This window comes from Ostrea edulis, chromosome 4, assembly GCF_947568905.1.
Source record: "Ostrea edulis chromosome 4, xbOstEdul1.1, whole genome shotgun sequence".
Taxonomy (NCBI): Eukaryota; Metazoa; Mollusca; class Bivalvia; order Ostreida; family Ostreidae; genus Ostrea; species Ostrea edulis.
In genome coordinates this window covers 35,813,124-35,836,805 of record NC_079167.1, presented here as the reverse complement: position 1 = coordinate 35,836,805, position 23,682 = coordinate 35,813,124, and the positions used below count along the sequence as shown (strand labels likewise).

The 23,682-nt window shown below is 36.9% G+C and overlaps 3 protein-coding genes and 1 long non-coding RNA gene across 7 annotated transcripts in view; 1 reads left to right on the top strand and 3 right to left on the bottom strand.

Moving 5' to 3' along the window:
- The window catches only part of LOC125670387 (receptor-type tyrosine-protein phosphatase alpha-like), a 40,688-nt gene extending 37,322 nt beyond the window's left edge, over positions 1-3,366 (bottom strand). For 3 of the 4 annotated variants that reach the window (XM_048905516.2, XM_056162505.1, XM_048905515.2), the window contains exons 1-4: positions 3,219-3,348; positions 1,726-1,905; positions 1,425-1,631; positions 874-972 (exon numbers count right to left, since the gene is read on the bottom strand). In XM_048905516.2, the coding sequence (XP_048761473.2) occupies positions 874-972; positions 1,425-1,631; positions 1,726-1,905; positions 3,219-3,318 (586 nt within the window). In that variant the 5' untranslated portion in view covers positions 3,319-3,348. Of the gene's footprint in view, positions 1-873; positions 973-1,424; positions 1,632-1,725; positions 1,906-3,218 lie in introns of all 4 variants that reach the window. The other variant, XM_048905514.2, reaches the window with a different exon arrangement.
- On the top strand, positions 204-4,071 carry LOC130054088 (uncharacterized). Its single transcript, XR_008802356.1, has 2 exons — positions 204-2,820; positions 3,076-4,071. It is a non-coding gene; the product is annotated as an uncharacterized LOC130054088 (long non-coding RNA).
- Positions 4,072-8,961: 4,890 nt separating this feature from the next.
- On the bottom strand, positions 8,962-13,046 carry LOC125668976 (uncharacterized). Its single transcript, XM_056161360.1, has 5 exons — positions 13,006-13,046; positions 11,194-12,741; positions 10,620-11,108; positions 9,499-10,148; positions 8,962-9,263 (listed from the first exon to the last, which is right to left on the bottom strand). The coding sequence occupies exons 1-5, from the start codon at positions 13,044-13,046 to the stop codon at positions 8,962-8,964; spliced, it is 3,030 nt and encodes a 1,009-aa protein (XP_056017335.1).
- A 4,574-nt stretch (positions 13,047-17,620) lies between these two features.
- On the bottom strand, positions 17,621-21,773 carry LOC125670388 (platelet endothelial aggregation receptor 1-like). Its single transcript, XM_048905517.2, has 6 exons — positions 21,665-21,773; positions 20,241-20,387; positions 19,730-19,906; positions 19,052-19,181; positions 18,789-18,854; positions 17,621-18,685 (listed from the first exon to the last, which is right to left on the bottom strand). The coding sequence occupies exons 1-6, from the start codon at positions 21,708-21,710 to the stop codon at positions 18,643-18,645; spliced, it is 609 nt and encodes a 202-aa protein (XP_048761474.2). The 5' UTR covers positions 21,711-21,773; the 3' UTR covers positions 17,621-18,642.
- Positions 21,774-23,682: the final 1,909 nt, after the last annotated feature.

Genomic DNA, 23,682 nt, shown 5'->3' with positions numbered 1-23,682 from the left:
AACCATTTATCAGATGACATTAATCTGTGTATATATTGATGTGTATTAACATGAGTAGTTTTGTTTGCGATATATTTCTTAAGGACATTACGAGTGATGAATAAAGTGCTAGCGAGCTGCCATCCTACTTATACTATATAGTTTCTTGTTTTTTGGTAATTAGCATCTAATTAATTTATATTCGGACGAACAAAGTGAGGGAGAATATAAGGCTTTAAATCAAGCCTTTCAGCGCGAATAACATCTACATGCGCTCTCTCATTTCCGTTGATCATATGTCAGAAGTGGTGATTCAACATGCCTATACAGACACAGATTCATTTCGACCAAAGAAATCATAATGAAGCGAGCATTGTTGGGGAAATTCTCACAACCCGTTAGACGGTTGGCGCTCCTCGCAGCATTGTCGCTAGTCACGGTTATTGAGTCCGGTAGTACCTACCCTACCTCACGGAGACAATAGGCGTGGCCACGGTTACTGAGTCTGGTAGTACCTACCCTACCTCACGGAGACAATAGGCGTGGCTTGCGACGACGTCCTCATCGTCAAGAATTTACACAGTAACTACTGTCAAGGTACATATACCGAAAGTGGCAAAAATAAGACATTTTCTAAGACTTTTTGTGACTTTTTCTTCACCTTTTTACTTTCAATCACAACAGTCACAGTGATTTTAGGGTCTCTGTCATAAAACAATCAATAATACTACTGTCGATGCTATAAACAAATCATACAATAAAAACGTGTTATCGACGACGACGAACGGCTTTGGCAAGAACTCACGTCCACCTCTGATTAAGGTGAAATAGAATCTACTGGGGAAAGTTATCAATGTAACCAGCTCCTGGAGACAGCAGTTGATTTCTGAGTACCTGGTGCATGACTTAAACATTCCCCGGTCTCAAAATCGCATTCGTCTGGACATGTGCAGGTTTGAGAACAGTCGTTTCCATATCTTTTATTGGGACAACCTAAAAGGCGAAACTGGGGATAAGTTCTGAATGTAATAACCACAAATTATGAGTATATGTCCAATTCTGATGTTTGTATTTTTAATATACACTATCTATATAAGAAAAATAATGATGCAAATCATACGTATTTTTCAATGCGAATAATTTTTTTCCAAGTCTCTCCAATTTTTCTATGTAAGTTAACAAAAAGGTCGTATTTGAAATATATTTGAAATTTAACAACTCATTTCTTAGTTAACGTAGAACATGTGAGTACATTTCAGCTCCACGTTGTTTGGGAGTTGATTTCCGACAGCTTAACGCAGTTCTAATCCATAAAATACAATAACCGTGTGTAATATTTTCTGTAATATTTAGCTTTCGACAAACACAGTGGATACAGTACTTTAACCAAACCATTTATTATCCCACTACATCATCGACACGACTACTGCAGGCTGTAGGCATACCTGTCACAGCAACTTCACAGATATCGAAGTCTATTGTCCCTGATCTCTGCGTGTTGTAGACGCTCAAATATCTCCCTGATCCAATACAAGGATAGGTGGCCGATGTCTGCGGGATAACATTTATCTTTGAGCGGTAGCATATGTGTCCAGTGAACAAAGTTGATGTGTTGGAAATGGAAATGAAAAAGCCTTCGTTTCCTACAGCTCCTATAAGGAATTAGTTCGGTTACTTTCTTTTGTGCTTATTAATAATAAGTATCTCGGGCATTCTCTAGTTACTTCAAAATAATCCATTTATTACCTGCGGGAAATGTAATGTTAACCTCTTTGATCCTTCTGACGCTCGCCAACTCCACGAAAAACCTCGCCGACCCAATGGCTGTCGCGGGCATGTTAATACAAGTTGCGGGATTGCCATCATTGCCTGGAGTCGCTGTCTGGGAGGGCTCAAAGGTTGGTGGCCTATTGAGGGCCAAGTTATCTGAAAGGTATGAAAGTGTTCTAAATATAAATCCATGAACACGAAATGTTTCGAAGATATAAACAAAATGATAATACTGTAGTAAACTGAACATTTTTCCGGGTTGTTTTATGCTTACCCATGTCATTCTTATTTTATTGCTAGTGTGATAATGTATAATTTTGAAGTGTTTTTAAACGTTAAATAATCTAGAATTAAGTATTGATATACCAATTAAATACTTGTAAATAAATGGTACAAACTAAATACTTAAATAAAGTACATGCACATATTACTAACCAGCACTGCATGTTTCTATTACTAAAGTTTAACCAGAGTTATCTCTCTTTAGAATAAGAGTTGTCTTTAGTGTTTTATTCATTCAAATACAGTCAGAGGACAAATTTAGAGGTCAGTAGTCTTTGATTGGTCACTGTAAGTATTCCTGTAATTTTATTGGAAGGTCTTGGAGGTCAGAGTTCTGGAGAGTTTTATTCTGTAAATTTAAGTCACTTCGAAGTTAGCAGTCAGAGGGATTGCTAGTGCCATATATTTTGTTATTATCTAAGAATTGACGTAAATTGGACAATCTATTGAAGACATTGAAAGTAAGTTCTTTCTTTAATAATTCCCATTAACAATTCTAGCGTATGAATAGAAGTATGAAAATGATGAGTTATAGTTATACATGTATGTAAGAGAAAGAGAGTAATGATCAAATATAAATGTATCAATAGTTTTTAAAGCAAATTACACTGATATAGAATTAATGCTATGTATAGGTAGATATGATAATATCAGTCTTGATGTAAGACATTATTATATAGATGTTTACATAAAGTGTGAATGTGTGTATTATTATATACAGGTCTGATGTGTTGTAAATACACCATGGACATGGTTCCAACTCTTTCTTTTGCCTGAATCCACAATTCGGTAACTATTGTAATTATTGCTTATGATATTGTATATTAGCATTGTATATATACTCATGATTCAGATTTATTATGTTCAATCTATTTTGCTTGAGTAAAATAGAAGTTATTTCTATTGCATAGTATAAAATAATTCAGTGTAATGTAATATAGTTTATTCCCTATGATAAATGTAAGATATCTAGATTTTATCATAACAATGTGATAATTTATTTATGTGAATACTGTAATTTATATGTTGTTATATGTTTTGTAGGATGTAGCCTATATATCATATTCATCTTCAAGATCACACATATAGAACCTAACGACAAAAATCAACTGGCATAGCAAGGTCATTGTATTCTTATTAAAAAAAAAGTTGTTTACAGATTAGATGCAAAGTTTATAGTTCCTTACCGTAAGCATTTGAAATAATTGGGAAGAGTAAAAATACCAATACACAAATCTTGAGCTCCAAATCCGCCATTTGTTCGGATGTAAATGTTAGCAAGGACATAGGGATGTGCAATAACGGAACATGATGACGGATGAAACCTGATTAAACCGGACGCTATTACACCACTGGTCACTCCTGTCATAAACAACACAAAGCACGTATACGTACCATTCACATGTAGAAAAATAAAACTTATGTCCTTGGGTGGCGCAGCAACTAACATGCAACTTGTTCGCATGTTCCATTGCTTTGTGGCCTTTTTTTGTGCGCCACCTATTTTATGTTATTAGTGTTTTTTAGATGTATATTATTGGCTGGGATCAGTTTGAGTAATTTACGTGTTTATTTGCTCATTTGCAAACCTAGTCATTAGTAAACGGTTGTTTGTATTGAGTTGTCCCAGCCAATTGATTTTGTATATTTTGGTCTATTGCGTCATTTTGTTTGAACTTGGTTTATTACGTCACTGATTTGTTTGATCTTGATGATAATGACATTTTCACTTAATATGTGTTATCTCGACTTAATAGAGCAAACAAACAAGTGTGTTGGCAGTTTTTGTCATGGCTTTACTTATTTTAAAATATAAGTGACAGAACAAAATACAATACAATGTATAAATGATAAATGAAATTCACAATGAGCAATGAGACATCAATGATTATATTCCATATTGTCAATGTATTCACAATGAAGTCCATCATCAATAAGCGTTCAATATTCATAGGTCAATGAGGTTAAATGGTAAATGTTCGATATTTTCGTTACATGGTACACATTCAATGATGATCAATAGATTTTTCACACAATGGTCTACGTCGACTTTTCCAATAGTGTATGACGTAGAAACAATGAAAATGGCACAATGACGGAAGTCCAAATTATTGGCCAGAGACTCTGGAAAATTAACAGAATCTGCGGCAGGGCTTCAAGCAAAATTCGGTCATATGTCCGAAGGCATCAGATCCCGTTATCTGATGCCTGAAGACATCCGCCACAAGCGGGCATATTTTGCCCATGCCATGACAAAACTGCGCTATTGCCGTAGAGGTGGATAAATTTGGTAATTTTCGCACAAGATTTTATACAAACCTGCCTGTATACCATTCAAAAATACAGTTTGGGCAATATCAGAGAGATGGGTACCATCTGGGAATAAGTTAAGGGTGCAGTTTTGTAAGTCGGGGTAATTAATGTAGCTACCATTTCTAGCCATAATGAAATTGGACATCGAGCTGTTTATCCTAACCCTTGCTTTTTCGGCTGCGATGTGCGAAAACATTTGTCGATAATATTTCCGTGGTAAGATTTGAGACCAAATGATTCTACACGTAGGTAACATGGAGTGGATATTAATAACTGTTAATTTCATAAATTTTTGAATATGACGCAATGACATAGTACCAATACTATTTTCCCCGCAATTTGGACCCCTTAATATGAACTTGGATTTCGGTGGAATGTCTATGTGAGGTTTAAGAGATTGAATAATTCCGATGGAAATCTGAGTAGGCTGATTGTCCGCATTGGGAGCTAGTGCTCTGAACTTTGCCCACTGAAAACGAGAGATTGAATCTGCTATAGAGTTATAATAGCCCGGGATATGAACACTTTTTTTTGGTATGTTGCATCTAATACAAAGTAACACTAAAGGCCTAAGTAGGTGCATGACGTGCTTAGACTTACTGGTTTGGGAATTGATAATGTGGACTAAAGCCATATTATCTGTATTTATAAGTAAATTTTGGCAATGAAATGATCACGTCATATCCAGATTGCAGCAACTATGGGTATGAGTTCCAGAAATGTAATGTCTCTACGAACTTGAGGGGACCAAAAATTTGGCCAGTAGATGACTGCCCAAAGATTGTAAAAAAAACGCACCTCCACCACAGGAACCACAACTGTCGGTGAAAAGGTTGAGTGACTCATTATCAGACCAAACTATGTCAGGGAATGGGGTTTTACCATTGTAGTTTTCGAGAAATTGGAGCCATACCCGAGCATCTTCCTTCATTGAGTTAGTTATTCTTATATATATCTCAACTGATTCGATATGCAAGAGCTTGTTCTGCGTATAGTCAGTTTTTAAATCGAGGTAAGCTACTGACAAACAAGTTGATGGTACAGGGGTTTCAACAGTCTCGATTGAAGTCAGCATTTCGCAAATTCTATGGTCGTTATAACGATTTAGTTCGTCAATACAACCTCGCATTCGGTCAAATGCTGTCTGACGTGTTTCATACCGATTGTTAAGCCGTTCTTGACACACTGATTTTGACTGCGGTTAACTCCGTTTACCTGATCAGGATATAGGGCTCACGGCTTGTGTGACCGGTCAACAGGGGATGCTTACTCCTCCTAGGCACCTGATCCCACTTCTGGTGTGTCCAGGGGTCCGTGTTTGCCCAACTATCTATTTTGTATTTATTATAGGAGTTATGAGATTGATCACTGTTCGTTATCTTCACCTTGCATAAGGAAGTATGGATTTTTTATGCCAATTGTTGCATTGTAAAAACGGCGGCAGAATGCCCTGCTGCCAGGAAGTGCTTTAGCAAAAAAGTTGAGTGAGCCACAAAGCGACTACATATCTTTGAGAGAAACCTTTTTGGAGCAAAGGAATGATGCTAAGGAAGACTGAAGCTCTGAGCATTTAACAGCTGGAATGAAAATAGTTTGTGTAACTGTGTCGATACCTAACCCAAGAAAAGATAAATTAGTAGTGGGGCCCTTCGTTTTCTTTGCATTAATAGGTATACCAAATTGTTGTTGCCTGATCAAAGGATGCGTAAGAGACTGAGCATAAGGCAGGGTCAATGAAATCGTTGACACTATTTCCTGTAGGTGCGGACAAGTTTGTTATTAATCGCCATCCCCCGTCTTTTTTAGGGCGGACTCCTACGGGATTGCATCTCAAATTGAACATAGGTGGGCTGTTGCGACCAAGTTCGATTTCTTTAGTGATTATGGCAAGTAGCTCAGAGCTATGATCAGTAGCAGATTTCATATTTTTGGGTTGTAATGGAAGCCTTAAGCCAGTGTAATTCAAATAAAAGCCGGTTTGAACACCACTCAAAAGACATTGAGCTACGTTTTGTCGGGGTATAGTGCGAAGTAATCTTGCATAATATGAATCTTAATTGGAGTTGTACCTAGGGCCCATAAATCTTGGTCTAGGGTTTTGAAATGAATGCCATGGACGGGAAGTGAACTGAGGTGAGTTGGGACGAAAATAGCTGTGGTTTGAGTGAGGGTTGTTTTAACAGGTGTTGGTTGATTGGAGTGACCAGCAGTGCTGGTATTGGCAACGTTGTTTACTGCACGAGCCCTTATAATTATAATCGTAGCACTTCAAACTTGACTGCGTTTGCTGCATTATGAACTGATTAGCCATAAAAATGAGCCAAAGTTCGGCATCTACGGAGCCCCAGGGGAGTGAAGTATTGGCGGACATTTTTAGCCGAAATTGTTTATCATATTCTAACCAACTTGAATTAGGATTTCGACTGGCCCTTAGCCTGATAGTTTGAAAGTATTTCAGAATTCCCTGAATGTCTGCCGGGTGCCTTAACAGATAAATACTGGCGAAAATTATGAATGCATTAGTCCAGGCATCAATGGTCGTTATTTTCTTGGGGTTGGATTTTGGGGACCTGTCCATCAACAATAGAGAACTTGTGATCTTTGTCAGAATCTGAGTCAGAGTGCAGGACTTTAGCCAAGTCAATATAATCTTTAGCCCAGATGTTTTCCTTAACTGATTGTGGGACATGGAGACCGATATTATCTGAAACACGAAACTATATACACGGTGTCTTCATGAAGAACTGAAGTTAAGAAATAAATTTCGTTTTTGAAAATACATGAGGGTATGAACTGCGACGCTTCACCTCGCCATACTGATCATGAAGCGCGAACACTTGATTTGATTAGAAGTTCACCATACGGAGAACATGCCCTCGCTTGTAGAATTTGTTGAGAAACATAAACACCATACATCATGCAGGTGATAATGGAATATAACTACATAAATAGGGGCGGCGACAACGGAGAAGCTGAAGTCCCGTTTGCCATAAAGTTGAGTTGTGAGTTTGCTTTTAATCTCTAAGTTTGATAAAATACCTAAATACGAAGTAGATACGGAAGACTCTGTAGTGTCTTTTATTTCGAGTTCACTGGGATATATGGTATATCGGATGGAAATATGAATGAAAGTGAGTATTGTGTTGTCGATATATCTAATGTAGACTTGAAGATCGGAGCAAGATGGGTTATATTTTACTTTCGTTTAGAAGCTTTTGAATAAATCTTACCTCACAAGAATACAAAAACATGTCAGCTAATAAAGGAAAACGATTTGGTGTCGTATGAGGCAGATTTTATCCAAAAGCTTCTTCATGAAAAAGAAAAAATATCGTACTGTTGCCTTCAACTCGACATTTAGATATATCGACGATTTAAACAGGAATCATTTTTATTCATATGTCGATTCGATACATCCCAGTGAACTTAAAAAATATATACAACAGAGTCCTCCACATCTACTTTGTACTTGGAAATTTTATCAAAAATAGATATTATCCGCAAACTAACAACTCAACTTTATGACAAACGAGATGATTTCAATAACAGAGATTGGGCGGAAATTCTGTTTACGGGGGAGTCGAGAATTCATCTCAACAGCAGAGACGGCGTTTCCGGGCTTACCGTCGTGCTGCAGAACGTTACATTGACGCCTGTGTTATTCAGCGCCGCCAATTGGTCGGAGGGAAAGTTATGGTCTGAGTGAATTACAACACATGAAAGGACCTCTTTGGTGATAGTAGAGGGCAAATTAACCGGCGCAAGCTACCGTGACGAGATTGTACGTCAGCACGTCATTCCATTCATTCACAACAACCAGCGTCATTCTGCAACAGGACAACGCACGACCACACGCCGTGTTAGTGACTATCTACAGCAGCAAAACGTGAATGTACTAGCCTGACCTTGCGGTGTCACTGGATTTATCGTCTATAGAACATGTTTGGGATGAAATGTTTACGTCAAGAGCCAAATCCCCTGCTACGTTGGACGCTTTGCGTTTTTCTTTATAGTGCATATGGCGGAACATTTCCCAGGCATTTCTGCATAAACTTATTCGATCAGTGCGTTGTAGGTGTGAAGAATGCATCGGTGCAAATGGCAGTCGTACACGCTATTAAACTTGCGAAACTTTTTGGCACCCCCTTTATTTTCAATGGCTGGTCATATCAACGATAATGGACATAATACGTGATTTGATTTTTGAATTGAAAGACAATGTATTATATCAATTAATGTTATACATAATGCAACATAATATTTTGTATATAAATCTATAAATAAAATTACGAATTACACAGTTTCTTTTTTCCCGCTGGTATGTCAAAAGTTTTGACTCAAGCTGCTTATAAACCACGAGTCCAGGACTCGTCTTCAATAATCTCCAGTGACAACCCTGCGAAACTATCTTCATAGTCCAAAGTTGATCTAAGAATTTTCTGTTTCTCATGTTGTGCTCTGTTGTTTCTTAGTTCTATACTCTGCTTAAAGTAACTGATGACTGTGGTGATGTAACTGTGGTGATGTAACTGATGACTGTGGTGATGTAACTGATGACTGTGGTGATGTAACTGATGAGTGTGGTGATGTAACTGATGATTGTGGTGATGTAACTGATTACTGTGGTGATGTAACTGATGACTGTGGTGATGTATCTGATGACTGTGGTGATGAAACTGATGAATGTGGTGATGCAACTGTGGTAATGTAACTGATGACTGTGGCGATGTAACTAATGACTGTGGTGATGTAACTGATTACTGTGGTGATGTAACTGATGACTGTGGTAATGTAACTGTGGTGATGTAACTGATGACATGACTGTGGCGATGCAGCTGATGACTGTGGCGATGTAACTGATGACTGTGGTGATGTAACTGATGACTGTGGTGATGTATCTGATGACTGTGGTGATGAAACTGATGAATGTGGTGATGCAACTGTGGTAATGTAACTGATGACTGTGGCGATTTAACTATTGACTGTGGAGATGTAACTAATGACTGTGGTGATATAACTGATGACTGTGGTGATATAACTGATGACTGTGGTGATATAACTGATGACTGTGGTGATGATGTGTATTTTTTCTTTCCTGGTGTAACTGATGACTGTGGTGATGTAACTGATGACTGTGGTTATGTAACTGATGACTGTGGTGATGTAACTGTGGTGATGTAACTGATGACTGTGGTGATGTAACTGATGAGTGTGGTGATGTAACTGATGACTGTGGTAATGTAACTGATGAATGTGGTGATGTAGCTGATGACTGTGGTGATGTAATTGATGAGTGTGGTGATGTAACTGATGACTGTGGTGATGTAACTGATGACTGTGGTGATGCAACTGTGGTGATGTAACTGGTGACTGTGGTGATGTAACTGATGAGTGTGGCGATGTAACTGATGACTGTGGTGATGTAACTGATGACTGTGGTGATGTAACTGATGACTGTGGTGATGTAACTGATGACTGTGGTGATGTATCTGATGACTGTGGTGATGTAGCTGATGACTGTGGTGATGTAACTGATGACTGTGGTGATGTATCTGATGACTGTAGTGATGTAGCTGATGACTGTGGTGATGTAACTGATGACTGTGGTGATGTAACTGATGACTGTGGTGATGTAACTGATGAGTGTGGCGATGTAACTGATGACTGTGGTGATGTAACTGATGACTGTGGTGATGTAACTGATGAGTGTGGTGATGTAACTGATGACTGTGGTGATGTAACTGATTACTGTGGTGATGTAACTGATGACTGTGGTGATGTATCTGATGACTGTGGTGATGAAACTGATGAATGTGGTGATGCAACTGTGGTAATGTAACTGATGACTGTGGCGATGTAACTAATGACTGTGGTGATGTAACTGATTACTGTGGTGATGTAACTGATGACTGTGGTAATGTAACTGTGGTGATGTAACTGATGACATGACTGTGGCGATGCAGCTGATGACTGTGGCGATGTAACTGATGACTGTGGTGATGTAACTGATGACTGTGGTGATGTATCTGATGACTGTGGTGATGAAACTGATGAATGTGGTGATGCAACTGTGGTAATGTAACTGATGACTGTGGCGATTTAACTATTGACTGTGGAGATGTAACTAATGACTGTGGTGATATAACTGATGACTGTGGTGATATAACTGATGACTGTGGTGATATAACTGATGACTGTGGTGATGATGTGTATTTTTTCTTTCCTGGTGTAACTGATGACTGTGGTGATGTAACTGATGACTGTGGTTATGTAACTGATGACTGTGGTGATGTAACTGTGGTGATGTAACTGATGACTGTGGTGATGTAACTGATGAGTGTGGTGATGTAACTGATGACTGTGGTAATGTAACTGATGAATGTGGTGATGTAGCTGATGACTGTGGTGATGTAATTGATGAGTGTGGTGATGTAACTGATGACTGTGGTGATGTAACTGATGACTGTGGTGATGCAACTGTGGTGATGTAACTGGTGACTGTGGTGATGTAACTGATGAGTGTGGCGATGTAACTGATGACTGTGGTGATGTAACTGATGACTGTGGTGATGTAACTGATGACTGTGGTGATGTAACTGATGACTGTGGTGATGTATCTGATGACTGTGGTGATGTAGCTGATGACTGTGGTGATGTAACTGATGACTGTGGTGATGTATCTGATGACTGTAGTGATGTAGCTGATGACTGTGGTGATGTAACTGATGACTGTGGTGATGTAACTGATGACTGTGGTGATGTAACTGATGAGTGTGGCGATGTAACTGATGACTGTGGTGATGTAACTGATGACTGTGGTGATGTAACTGTGGTGATGTAACTGATGACTGTGGTGATGTAACTGTGGTGATGTAGCTGATGACTGTGGTGATGTAACTGATGAGTGTGGCGATGTAACTGATGAGTGTGGTGATGTAACTGATGAGTGTGGTGATGTAACTGATGACTGTGGTGATGTATCTGATGACTGTGGTGATGTAACTGATGAGTGTGGTGATGTATCTGATGACTGTGGTGATGTAACTGATGACTGTGATGATATAACTGATGACTGTGGTTATGTAACTGATGACTGTGGCGATGTAACTAATGACTGTGGAGATGTAACTAATGACTGTGGAGATGTAACTGATGACTGTGGTGATGTAACTGATGACTGTGGTGATGTAACTGTGGTGATGTAACTGATGACTGTGGTGATGTAACTGTGGTGATGTAACTGATGACTGTGGTGATGTAACTGATGAGTGTGGCGATGTAACTGTGGTGATGTAACTGATGACTGTGGTGATGTAACTGTGGTGATGTAACTGATGACTGTGGTGATGTAGCTGCTGACTGTGGTGATGTAACTGATGACTGTGGTGATGTAACTGATGACTGTGGCGATGTAACTGATGACTGTGGTGATGTAACTGTGGTGATGTAACTGATGACTGTGGTGATGTAACTGATGAGTGTGGCGATGTAACTGATGACTGTGGTGATGTAACTGATGACTGTGGTGATGTAACTGTGGTGATGTAACTGATGACTGTGGTGATGTAACTGATGAGTGTGGCGACGTAGCTGATGAGTGTGGCGATGTAACTGATGACTGTGGTGATGTAACTGATGACTGTGGTGATGTAACTGATGACTGTGGCGATGTAACTGATGACTGTGGTGATGTAACTGATGACTGTGGTGATATAACTGATGACTGTGGTAATGTAACTAATGACTGTGGTAATGTAACTGATGACTGTGGCGATGTAACTAATGACTGTGGAGATGTAACTAATGACTGTGGTGATGTAACTGATGACTGTGGTGATGTAACTGATGACTGTGGTGATGTAGCTGCTGACTGTGGTGATGATGTGTATTTTTTCTTTCCTGGTGTAACTGATGACTGTGGTGATGTAACTGTGGTGATGTAACTGATGACTGTGGTGATGCAACTGATGACTGTGATGATGTAACTGATGACTGTGATGATGTAACTGATGACTGTGGTGATGATGTGTATTTTTTCTTTCCTGGTGTAACTGATGACTGTGGTGATGTAACTGTGGTGATGTAACTGATGACTGTGGTGATGTAACTGATGACTGTGATGATGTAACTGATGACTGTGATGATGTAACTAATGACTGTGGAGATGTAACTAATGACTGTGGTGATGTAACTAATGACTGTGGTGATGTAACTGATGACTGTGGTGATATAACTGATGACTGTGATGATGTAACTGATGACTGTGGTGATGATGTGTATTTTTTCTTTCCTGGTGTAACTGATGACTGTGGTGATGTAACTGTGGTGATGTAACTGATGACTGTGGTGATGTAACTGATGAGTGTGGTGATGTAACTGATGACTGTGGTTATGTAACTGATGAATGTGGTGATGCAACTGTGGTGATGTAACTGCTGACTGTGGTGATGTAACTGCTGAGTGTGGTGATGTAGCTGATAACTGTGGTGATGTAACTGCTGAGTGTGGTGATGTAGCTGATAACTGTGGTGATGTAACTGATGACTGTGGTGATGTAACTGATGACTGTGGTGATGTAACTGATGACTGTGGTAATGCTGTGTATTGCTTCTTTCGTGGTGATGTTATTCACTTTATATTCATGGTCGTCATCAATCTGACACTGCTTCCCTTGATGCTAACAGCATGAAGCTGGTCTGCATTTTGTTCCTTTGCATAAATGTTCAGATACTCCTAAGTACTCATGGTGGCTGGTTCAAGTAGCTATCTCATGAATTTGTATTAGTGGAATGCCATCATCGGCATCAATTCAGCGTTGTAGATTGGAGAGTGACAGATTATCGTCTTCATCACTGCAAAATATCGATGTACATTGTAGTACCAAACCCGTGAATCCCGACAGATGAAGATGACCGGCTTATTTAAGACGTAAACGTGTAATGAAATGTGTGAAGTGTGATTACTGATAATTCAGCTATTTTTCAGTTACATATAGTGCTTCATAAATTGTTTTAGTGCAAGCAGTATACAGATTTGTGTATTTGTAGTGCTGATATGTATGTATAATGTAAGCATATGTATATACACTATACATGTATGTTTCAATTTTAGTGCTTTGAAGTGTATGTGAATGTTAACATTATTATGAATTATTTGATAAAGCAAATGGTTAAATCAAATGATAATATCACAAGGGTTCAATCCATCAGTTCAACCATACGTTCTTACCATTCAATGCTACTTTCAAAAACTGACTGGGTAATCAGCCTGTATATTTTTATTTGCATGTCAAAAGAACTTAATGTGCGTGTAAAAATAACCGAAATTAATCGTTGTTAAAAAGAAAATAGGGGCACCTATCGGCCTGCCCTTGTTCTACGTGCCTTATATTTCATTGTAACAACTAGTGGGGTATCAGTTTGTATCAATTAGTGGGTATCAGTTTGTATCAATTAGTGGGTATCAGTTTGTATCAATTAGTGGGTATCAGTTTGTATCAATTAGTGGGTATCAGTTTGTATCAACTAGTGGGGTATCAGTTTGTATCAACTAGTGGGGTATCAATTAGTGGGTATCAATTTGTATCAATTAGTGGGATATCAGGTCTGTATCAATTAGTGGGGTATCAATTAGTGGGGTATCAGTTTGTATAAATTAGTAGGGTATCGCTTTGTAACAACTAGTGGGGTATCATTTTGTATCCATTAGTGGGGTACATGTATCAGTTTGTATCAATTACTCGGGTATCCCTCTGTAACAACTAGTGGGGTATGAGTTTGTGTTAATTAATGGGGCATCATTCTGTAATAATTAGTGGGTTATCATTTTTGTATCAATTAGTGGGATATCCCTCTGTGATATCTAGTGGGGTATCAGTTTGTATCATTAGTAGGGTATCACTCTGAAAATCTAGTGGGGTATCAGTTTGCATCAATTAGTAGGGCATTACTCTGTAACAATTAGTGGAATATCTGTCTGTAACAACCAGTGAGGTATCAATCTGTATCAAGAACCCCACTAAATAAACTTTATCATATGACTGCTTTCTCTTTTAACTTGCCTGAGCTGAAACCTCGGGTGAGTTTTTCTGGTCACTTTTTGTCCGGAGTCCGTCTGTCTGTTCGTCCGTAAATTTTTAAGATTTTCAACTTCTTCTCCAGTACCACAGCGCTAACTGCAGTCAAACTTACCACAACGTATATTTTGGGTAAAGAGGATTCAAGCTTGTCCAAATAAAGTGCCAATCCCTTTTTGAAGGGTAAAAAGATTATGACATCATTTTAAAATCTTCTCCTGAAGAACCAATTGGCCGATCTCAATCACATTTAGCACAAATCATCCTCGAGCGAAGAATATTCAAATGAAGGATTATGCTCCCTCCTAAAAGGAAATAATAATAATTAAAAAAATATAGTGTGTCATTTATCGTTACCGCAAGAACCACTGGGTCTGAATTTTTTAAAATTTACATGAAAGCTTTCTGATATTGTGTAAATTCAAATTTGTTCAAATCATGGCTCCCGGGGATAGGATGGGACCACAATAGGGAAGTCAAAGTTTTACATGGGGATATATAGGAAAAAAATTTTTATAAATCTTTTTCTCAAGAACAAGGCCATGATTACTCATATCAATATGCAAGCATCCCCAGGTAGTGCAAAATCAAGTTTGTTCAAATTTTATAGTCCCTAGAGGTAAGATAAGGCCAAAATAGAGGATCAAAGTTTTACATGGTAATATATAGGAAAAATATTTTTAAATCTTCTTCGCAATAACAACAGGGCCAAGGATGTCTATATTGATATGCTAACATCCCAAGGTAGTGCAGATTGAAGTTTGTTCAAACCATGCCCCCTTGGGGTAAGATGGGGCCATAATAGGTGACCAAAATTTTATTTAGGTATATATTGAGGGAAATCTTTCAAAAATATTCCTTCACAAAAGCAACAGGGCAATCATTAATCATGTTAATATGCAAGCATATTCAGGTAGTGCGCAAATTCAAGTTCGTTCAATTCAGGGGCCCCAGAGGTAGGGTGTGGCCATGATTGGAAATCAAAGTGTGATATGGGAATATACAGGAAATTGATTAAAACAATTTTTTTTTCAGTATTAGTTGGACCACACTAAATCATTTCCAAATGTAGACGTTCCAAACGTGCGTGGATTCGCATTTTTTTATGCCCCCGTGAAAGGCATATTGTTTTTGTCCAGTCTGTCTGTCTGAAACTCGAACCTGGCTCATAACTTTTGAATGATGAGTGATAGGGCTCTCATATTTCTGAAGTACATTTCTTGTGGCAATACCTTTCTATTAATACCAAGGTTTTTTACTTCGTGGCATTGACCTTTGACCTACTTTTAAGAAAACTTATCTTGGCAATATCTCCCGAACTATTTAAGGTAGAGCTTTCATATTTTGTATATAGATTCTTTATGGTAAGAAACTTCATTAAAAATCAAAATCCAGTCAGACTACGGACTAGTTGATCGGGACAGCAAGTCACAACATTAATTGTAGTATATATAAATTAAAAGGTATTTCATGTCTTTTAGAGATTTCAGACATGATTTTCATTTTTCATGTTAATCTTTAGCTATTCCTTTTGGTCTAAACCAAGTTGATCAATTATTCTTCTCATACATAATAAACAATAAACCTAATCCCGTGGGGATTCGGGTTAGAATATGTCCTCAGTGCCCCTTGCTTGTCCTAAGAGGCAACTAAATGGGGCGGTTCTTTGGATGAGACCGAAAACATCGAGGTCCATCACCGGCAATGGTGACGTTCTCATATGGATGAACAATTTTCGCGTGGGACGTTAAACAATATACAACCAACCAACCCCAATAAACTACACAACGTATGAGAGGAAATGAGGAGGGGCATAGTTGTTTGTTTTACGTCCAGAATGTTTCACTAAAACTGAGACGTCACTAGTTGTAAGTGAAATACCACAATTAGATGTACAGGTGTGTATTAGATTTCTGTTAGACATTAGATGTACAGGCGGGTATTACATTTCTGTTAGACATTAGATGTACAGGTGTGTACTCCTGTTAGACATTAGATGTACAGGTGTGAATTAGATTTCTGTTAGACATTAGATGTACAGGTGTGTATTAGATTTCTGTTAGACATTGGATGTACAGGTGTGTATTAGATTTCTGTTAGACATTAGATATACAGGTGTGTATTAGATTTCTATTAGACATTAGATATACAGGCGTGTATTAGATTTCTGTTAGACATTAGATGTACAGGTGTGTATTAGATTTCTGTTAGACATTAGATGTACAGGTGTGTATTAGATTTCTGTTAGACATTAGATGTACAGGTGTGTATTAGATTTCTGTTAGACATTAGATGTACAGGTGTGTATTAGATTTCTGTTAGACATTAGATGTACAGGTGTGTATTACATTTCTGTTAGACATTAGATGTACAGGTGTGTATTAGATTTCTGTTAGACATTAGATGTACAGGTGTGTATTAGATTTCTGTTAGACATTAGATGTACAGGTGTGTATTAGATTTCTGTTAGACATTAGATGTACAGGTGTGTATTCCTGTTAGACATTAGATGTACAGGCGTGTATTAGATTTCTGTTAGACATTGGATGTACAGGTGTGTATTAGATTTCTGTTAGACATTAGATATACAGGTGTGTATTAGATTTCTATTAGACATTAGATGTACAGGTGTGTATTAGATTTCTGTTAGACATTAGATGTACAGGTGTGTATTCCTGTTAGACATTAGATGTACAGGTGTGTATTAGATTTCTGTTAGACATTAGATGTACAGGCGTGTATTAGATTTCTGTTAGACATTAGATGTACAGGCGTGTATTAGATTTCTGTTAGACATTAGATGTACAGGTGTGTATTCCTGTTAGACATTAGATGTACAGGCGTGTATTAGATTTCTCTTTTGTTATGTAGAGACATGTAGATTTCTTAAACAACAGGTATTTTCATAAACATCACGCACGGATTGAGATGCGAGATAAACAGACAAATTAATAATCAAACCAACACGATTTCATATATTTGGATCGATTCTGTAAGCATCGCACGTTAATATTATCCAAATGGATACCTTACATGTAATTAAATGAGTAATGTACATTTAATTCAACTAATAGCTTACATGTACTAGTATTCGAGCATCTTCGCAGCTTGCAAGTACACAGTGCTTAACTTTATAATTCTCATACACCAATGGAAAGTGTACAGTACCCGGATGAGTGTCTCATTCTAGAAGAAATCGTATTAGAGTACATCTTGTTTTACCTTTATTATAAATTTTACAAAAGAAACCCATAAATGGGGTAATGTTTTACAAACATACAAATCATTACACCTCACACATTCACGGAACTTGTATTTTATAAGACAGGCAGTAAATTCCTTCACTCAGTTTCTCGCTGTGACTTAAGTTCTAACAAATGTACTATGCAGTTTTTATATGATAGGTAGAATGATAGTTACTTTTGCTTTAATGGATATCAAGAAATGAAAAATGGTATGTTTATATTTGTAAAATTGGTAAAGCACAGGGAGTGTTTGACAGGGATGAAATTTTATAAAAGACAGATAGAATATACACTTTTTGTGCTTTGAGTTATAATTATAAAGATATTTTCGGCTTTTTTCTATGCTTTTGTTTTGTACATAAAAATTTCATCTCAGATTATTGCTCACTGTTCATACGTCATCATTTAATAGTTTAGAAATTCTTATTGGCAAAAGCGAGGAGTGTGTTACCTTAGATACGAATATTGCATTTGAGCTACCCATACATTCCTTGAATAAAAAGTTTGTTCTGATTGTCCAAAACAATTCTGAGTAGTGTAAAAATGCCCCTTACGAATCAAAGTACTGATAGTAACTGAGGCACAGTTGTTGATTTTTCTCCTTCTGTTTCTCGTTGTATGAAACAATAACATGAAATACATGTGGTGAAATATCTCATCAAATATGTGTTTCCATCTGTAGCCAACGTGTTTCTATAAAATGTCCATATTGTTATAATACTTCAGATGTACTGAAAAGGACTTCTCAATACACCTTCTGTTCATCCTGTGCTAACTATCTCGAGAGACCAAACAGCAATGTTCGAATTTCAAAGAAAAAAAATGTAATAACACTGATGCTGATGAGGCACTGCGTTTTTTCAATCCAAATAATAGCTCTCTGTTTCATATTGAATTTTAAAATAGAGCTAAATACAGAGTGTTGATGTGATCACGTGATGATGAAAATCCAGTCTTCAGATGACGTCATTATGTCTGCTATGTGGGTTTGGATGACCATTTCTTGTAAACAAATGACATACTGAAACGATGTCATAGAAAGGAGAAAAATCACTATCTAACCAACCATTATCTTTGGATGAGAAAAATTAATGTCACTTTCCGATCCACTAAAAGATGTCTACCTTCTTTCGGATCGCTTTCTTTTCGCCGTGTATGTTGGTTCAACTTGCGACTTCCTGGGACAACATCTAAAATGTTATAAAAAAATTATGTGATTTTGTTTGTCTTCCCTTCCTAATAAAACAGAAAATCTAAATAACATTCTGCTTGGACGAAAACGTAATCAGTTTTGTTTGTATACATGTATATACAGTATTTCAATTTTATCTAATGAACATTTTAGAGTTAATTAATTCGATGAAATAAGGTACTCTTGCAAATTTACTTGTTGATTAAGGTATGGCATATTATAGCGATGATAAGGAAAAATATAACTGTCCCTGCTCCAACCAAAGCCAACATGGGGACGGATAATCCAAGGAGCACAGCCGGACTGTCGAAAACGAGTCCTTTTTCTGAAAAGAAAACGCAGTATCTTTATTGAGCTGATAACCATTTTAATAGCTGCAGGGAAATAATTTCCGATAGGTTTGATACACAAAATAGATGTAACATCGATTTACATCTATTCCTGAATTTCCATAAATATCACCAAGCGTAGCTTTCACGACTGGCAACAAGTGAAGAGATCAAATCGGCGGATCCAGAATTTTTGAGGATGGATTGGATCCCCCAATTTTGATTACATAATGAACAAAGAAATAACGTTTGAAAATGCTAAAAAATTAGATTTAGGGGATCATGGCGGAGATTTGCGGTCTTGAGAAACGCCAAATTTTAATAACGAATTCATATGAGCATAATTTCTCAATCTTTTTTGCTATATGTGCAATATATTTATTATCAATGAACTGTAAGAAAGGTTAACATAGACCATGACTATCGCAAACTTGATAATTGTAAAAAAAAAAAAAAAAATTGCCAAATTACTATACAACCAAAACGAAATATTTGCACCACACGAACACTCTAAAAGTTTGGTCCTCAAACCTAAAGAACTTACTTTGAGTAGTAGTGGGCGGTTGGGTCGCTTCTGTGGAGAATATGGAGACGGGTGATGTACTTTCTGTCGGTTGGGATGTCGTATTTTTGCAGGTGCCATTCACCGCGTCACACGAGTTGTAAACACATGTGTCACAGCGCAAACGACAGTTTTCACCATAAAAACCCATCGAACACCCTGTAAAAAACACACACCAATTTTTCGTATTTGGAAATGGTACTCATTAATACAGTGTCATATTGTTTGAATGTATCAGTATATAATAGAATTAAGTTAACATCGATGACTGAATTTTTATGCAGTTTATTTAAATCAGAGTTTGACTACCTTTTCAAATATACATTGTTTCCTGTTTTAGATACCAAATCAATGACTCCCGGCACATAAATTCACATAATTTTGTTGCACATTGCTTTGGAACATGTGTCTAATATAATATGTTTCCACTTTGTATGAGTTTGAAATGGATAATTCCCTAGCATGGTTTAATGCTCAATCGAAAGGTATGTACCTGACTGACACAGAATGCCCTGGTACCCTGCAGCACAGCCCTCGCATGCCCCTGTCATCTTATCACAGGGGTCAGCATTTCGACAGAACCCGCAGCGTTTGGAACACGATGGAGGGCCATACGTCCCATTCAAACACTGACCATCAACTACAATAGAAATATGAGATGATGTAACAATCACATCTCTCTCTCTCTCTCTCTCTCTCTCTCTCTCTCTCTCTCTCTCTCTCTCTCTCACACACACACACACACACACACACACACACACACACACACACACACACACACACACATATATATATATATATATATATATATATATATATATATAATATATATATATATATATATATATATATATATATATATATATATATATATATATATACATGCACACATACATACACCCATACATACATACATACATACACACACACACACACACCACACACTGATATGCACATGTAATTAGAATAATGATAAATCCTTTATTCATGCAGGATGCCATATTTATCAATGCGGATAGTTTTAACATGGTAATAATATATATAACATAAAACAGAAAAGCATTGGCAAAACAATTAGTTTAAAGAAAACAGAATATATACATAAAGTAAGAAATATGATGTAAAAGCATGAATAAAAAATCTGTGTTTACAGGATCATGCAAGTAAACGTAAAATACTATAAAAGTTTGAAACATTATCAATAGGATATTGTATGTGGTGTGTTATATTTAACTTCGCTCTAGAAGTCTATGAAATGGACTACAATATTCATAATTCATAACAAGGTTAGCTGAAGTATGCGTCTACACTTCTCATTTTAATATCCGTTGTCATCTTTCCACTCCTTTTCTTTATATAAACATTAGCTTATCCTAATGTACTACATGTATGTACATGTATATGATATATTGTACAACTGTATGTACAAATGTATGTACATCTGTATACTATATGTAAATCTGTATAATATATGTACATCTGTAAAATGTATGTACAGTACTATGTATGTAAATCTGTATAGTATATGTACATCTATATAAAATATGTACATCTGTAAAATGTATGTACAATACTATGTATATAAATCTGTATAATATATGTACATCTGTATAATATATGTACATCTGTAAAATGTATGTACAGTACTATGTATGTAAATCTGTATAATATATGTACATCTGTATAATATATGTACTTCTGTAAAATGTATGTACAGTACTATGTATGTAAATCTGTATAATATATGTACATCTGTATAATATATGTACATCTGTAAAATGTATGTACAGTACTATGTATGTAAATCTGTATAATATTTGTACATCTGTATAATATATGTATACCTGCATATAATGTACAATGGGCAACAACACATGACAAAGGGAAATATCAGACAAAAATAGAGCTATCACTTACCGTGGTACACAAACGTGATAAAAACGAGCAGCCGCAGCAGTCTCATGCCTCGGTTTGTCTTGCTGTGTACACACAATGAGGCGGATGTTTGTATAAACAATCACCCGGAACCACACTGTGGTGTCAGCGTACATTTGTAATGACTATGTATGTTGTACGTAATACCTGGCCATGTTGTATAAATACTACTGTATGTTGTACGTAATATCTATCTATCTATGTTGTATAGATATGACAGTTGGGGATGTTGCTTATGCTATTAGAACAGGAATTGGAAAAAAAAAACTAGTTTATTTCTATTTTTGATATTGCTAGCAAAAACAGTCATACCTAAGTAGTGTAAAACTAAGCATTGTCTTCTGTCTTCTGCTGATAAATGCTACCTAGACCTTGGAAACTAGAAAACTATTCTTGACTGGGATATCCCTTCAAACCATTTATATCATCACTTTACTAAACCTACCCATGGCTCAGGTACTCAGAAACTAAAGATGGAGTGTGCGAAATTTATTATGCATTTTTAAAGGGACTCCATTGATGGTTCACTGGGCTGATAATGGTAAAATAATCAAAAGACGTGTTAAGATTCTGAGCACCAGAATATAACAGTTTTATCTGCCTATGATACACTTCTAAACTTGAGGATTGGTATTTTCTTTGGGAATCCTTTTCTGTGGTATGTTCAGGTTTTCCAAGAACGCAGCGAGGAAACAATTGATTGTAAGAATGAAGTGAGGAAACAATTGTAAGAATGCAGTGAGGAAACAATTGATTGCAAATGAAATAATTACAAAATCAACAGAATGTGAAATAATGATCGAGAAAATTAAAGATCAAGGTTACAGCAGTGCCACAAACATGGCCGGAGAGCTGGCTAGCCTTCAGTCCAGAATAAAACAGACCGTCCCAATGGCAAAGAATGTTAGTTGTATTCCCATATTTTGCCTGAACTAACCGTAATCCAAACCAATTCACTGTGTGACAAGTGTTCGCCAGATAGCCATGTCATTCACAAAGGGTGTTTAATACATGTTTGAAAAAGATATACTACATGTGACGCTACATGGTCTAGTAATGCAAATTCTTTGAACTTTTCAGAACAAGCATACTATCTGATCAAGAGCTTTTACCAATAGAAACAGAACGATTTCATCCGTAAGTATCCGGGCTTGATTTCCCCTTCTCCGCTGTCTTCTGTTCAATCATTGAGGTAATACAGTCACCTTATGCATCACTGGAATAGAGGGTTGTGCAATAATCGTGATTCTACCATGGTTATTGCAAAGAACAGAGGGATACCGCGGTCATTATTCTGCAATATACTCCTCCAAGGCACCTGACCCCACCCCTGGTGTGTCCAGGGGTCCATGTTTGCCCAACTATCTATTTTGTATTGCTTATGGGATTTATGAGATTGATCACTGTTCGTTATCTTCACCTTTCATACCTTCATACGTAATAAATAATTATGAGAAAATTGATGCACATCTCGCTTGCACTTCGCGTTTACCAATGCAACAATAAAGTCGATAACTGATAATTTATATATATAATTTATAATCATATAACAAGTAATCAATATATAAGTTAAAACAAATCTATGAATGACTGAAGAACATTTGTCATTCATGTAAACATGTCGATGCACAGACAAGTTAACCCTCTTCCACGTGTATATGTAATTTTCTTAGACTGTCCATTCAAAGCAATTGATAAAATCCATCCACATCAAACTAAATTTCAAAATATATGTTCTGTATTAAAACAATTTCATTCTAGAAAGGGAGGGGGTATAAACATAAGATGCCTGTATGGAGCGCCAAATTAACATAAACTCAAATAATTGAAGATATCTTCAATTATTTGAAGATATCATTAATTCATTTGATGCGCGCAACAATTGAATTAAAGATATCTTCAAATAATTAATGATATCTTTAATTCTGAATTATTGCGCGCATTAATTGAATTGATGATCTAGCATTAATTCTTCAGCTGAATTGATGCTCGCTTTAATT

Coding starts and splice junctions, on each gene's coding strand:
- LOC125670388 (XM_048905517.2), bottom strand. CDS start 21,710: ATGAGACTGCTGCGGCTGCTCGTTTTTATCACGTTTGTGTACCACG. Junction 18,855..19,051: donor TGCCATACCTTAATCAACAA/GTAAATTTGCAA, acceptor ATAACATTTTAG/ATGTTGTCCCAGGAAGTCGC. Junction 18,686..18,788: donor AGAAAGCGATCCGAAAGAAG/GTAGACATCTTT, acceptor ACATCGTTTCAG/TATGTCATTTGTTTACAAGA.
- LOC125668976 (XM_056161360.1), bottom strand. CDS start 13,046: ATGCAGACCAGCTTCATGCTGTTAGCATCAAGGGAAGCAGT. Junction 12,742..13,005: donor TTAGCATCAAGGGAAGCAGT/GTCAGATTGATG, acceptor CACATTCATCAG/TTACATAACCACAGTCATCA. Junction 10,149..10,619: donor TTACATCACCACAGTCATCA/GTTACATAACCA, acceptor CACATTCATCAG/TTTCATCACCACAGTCATCA.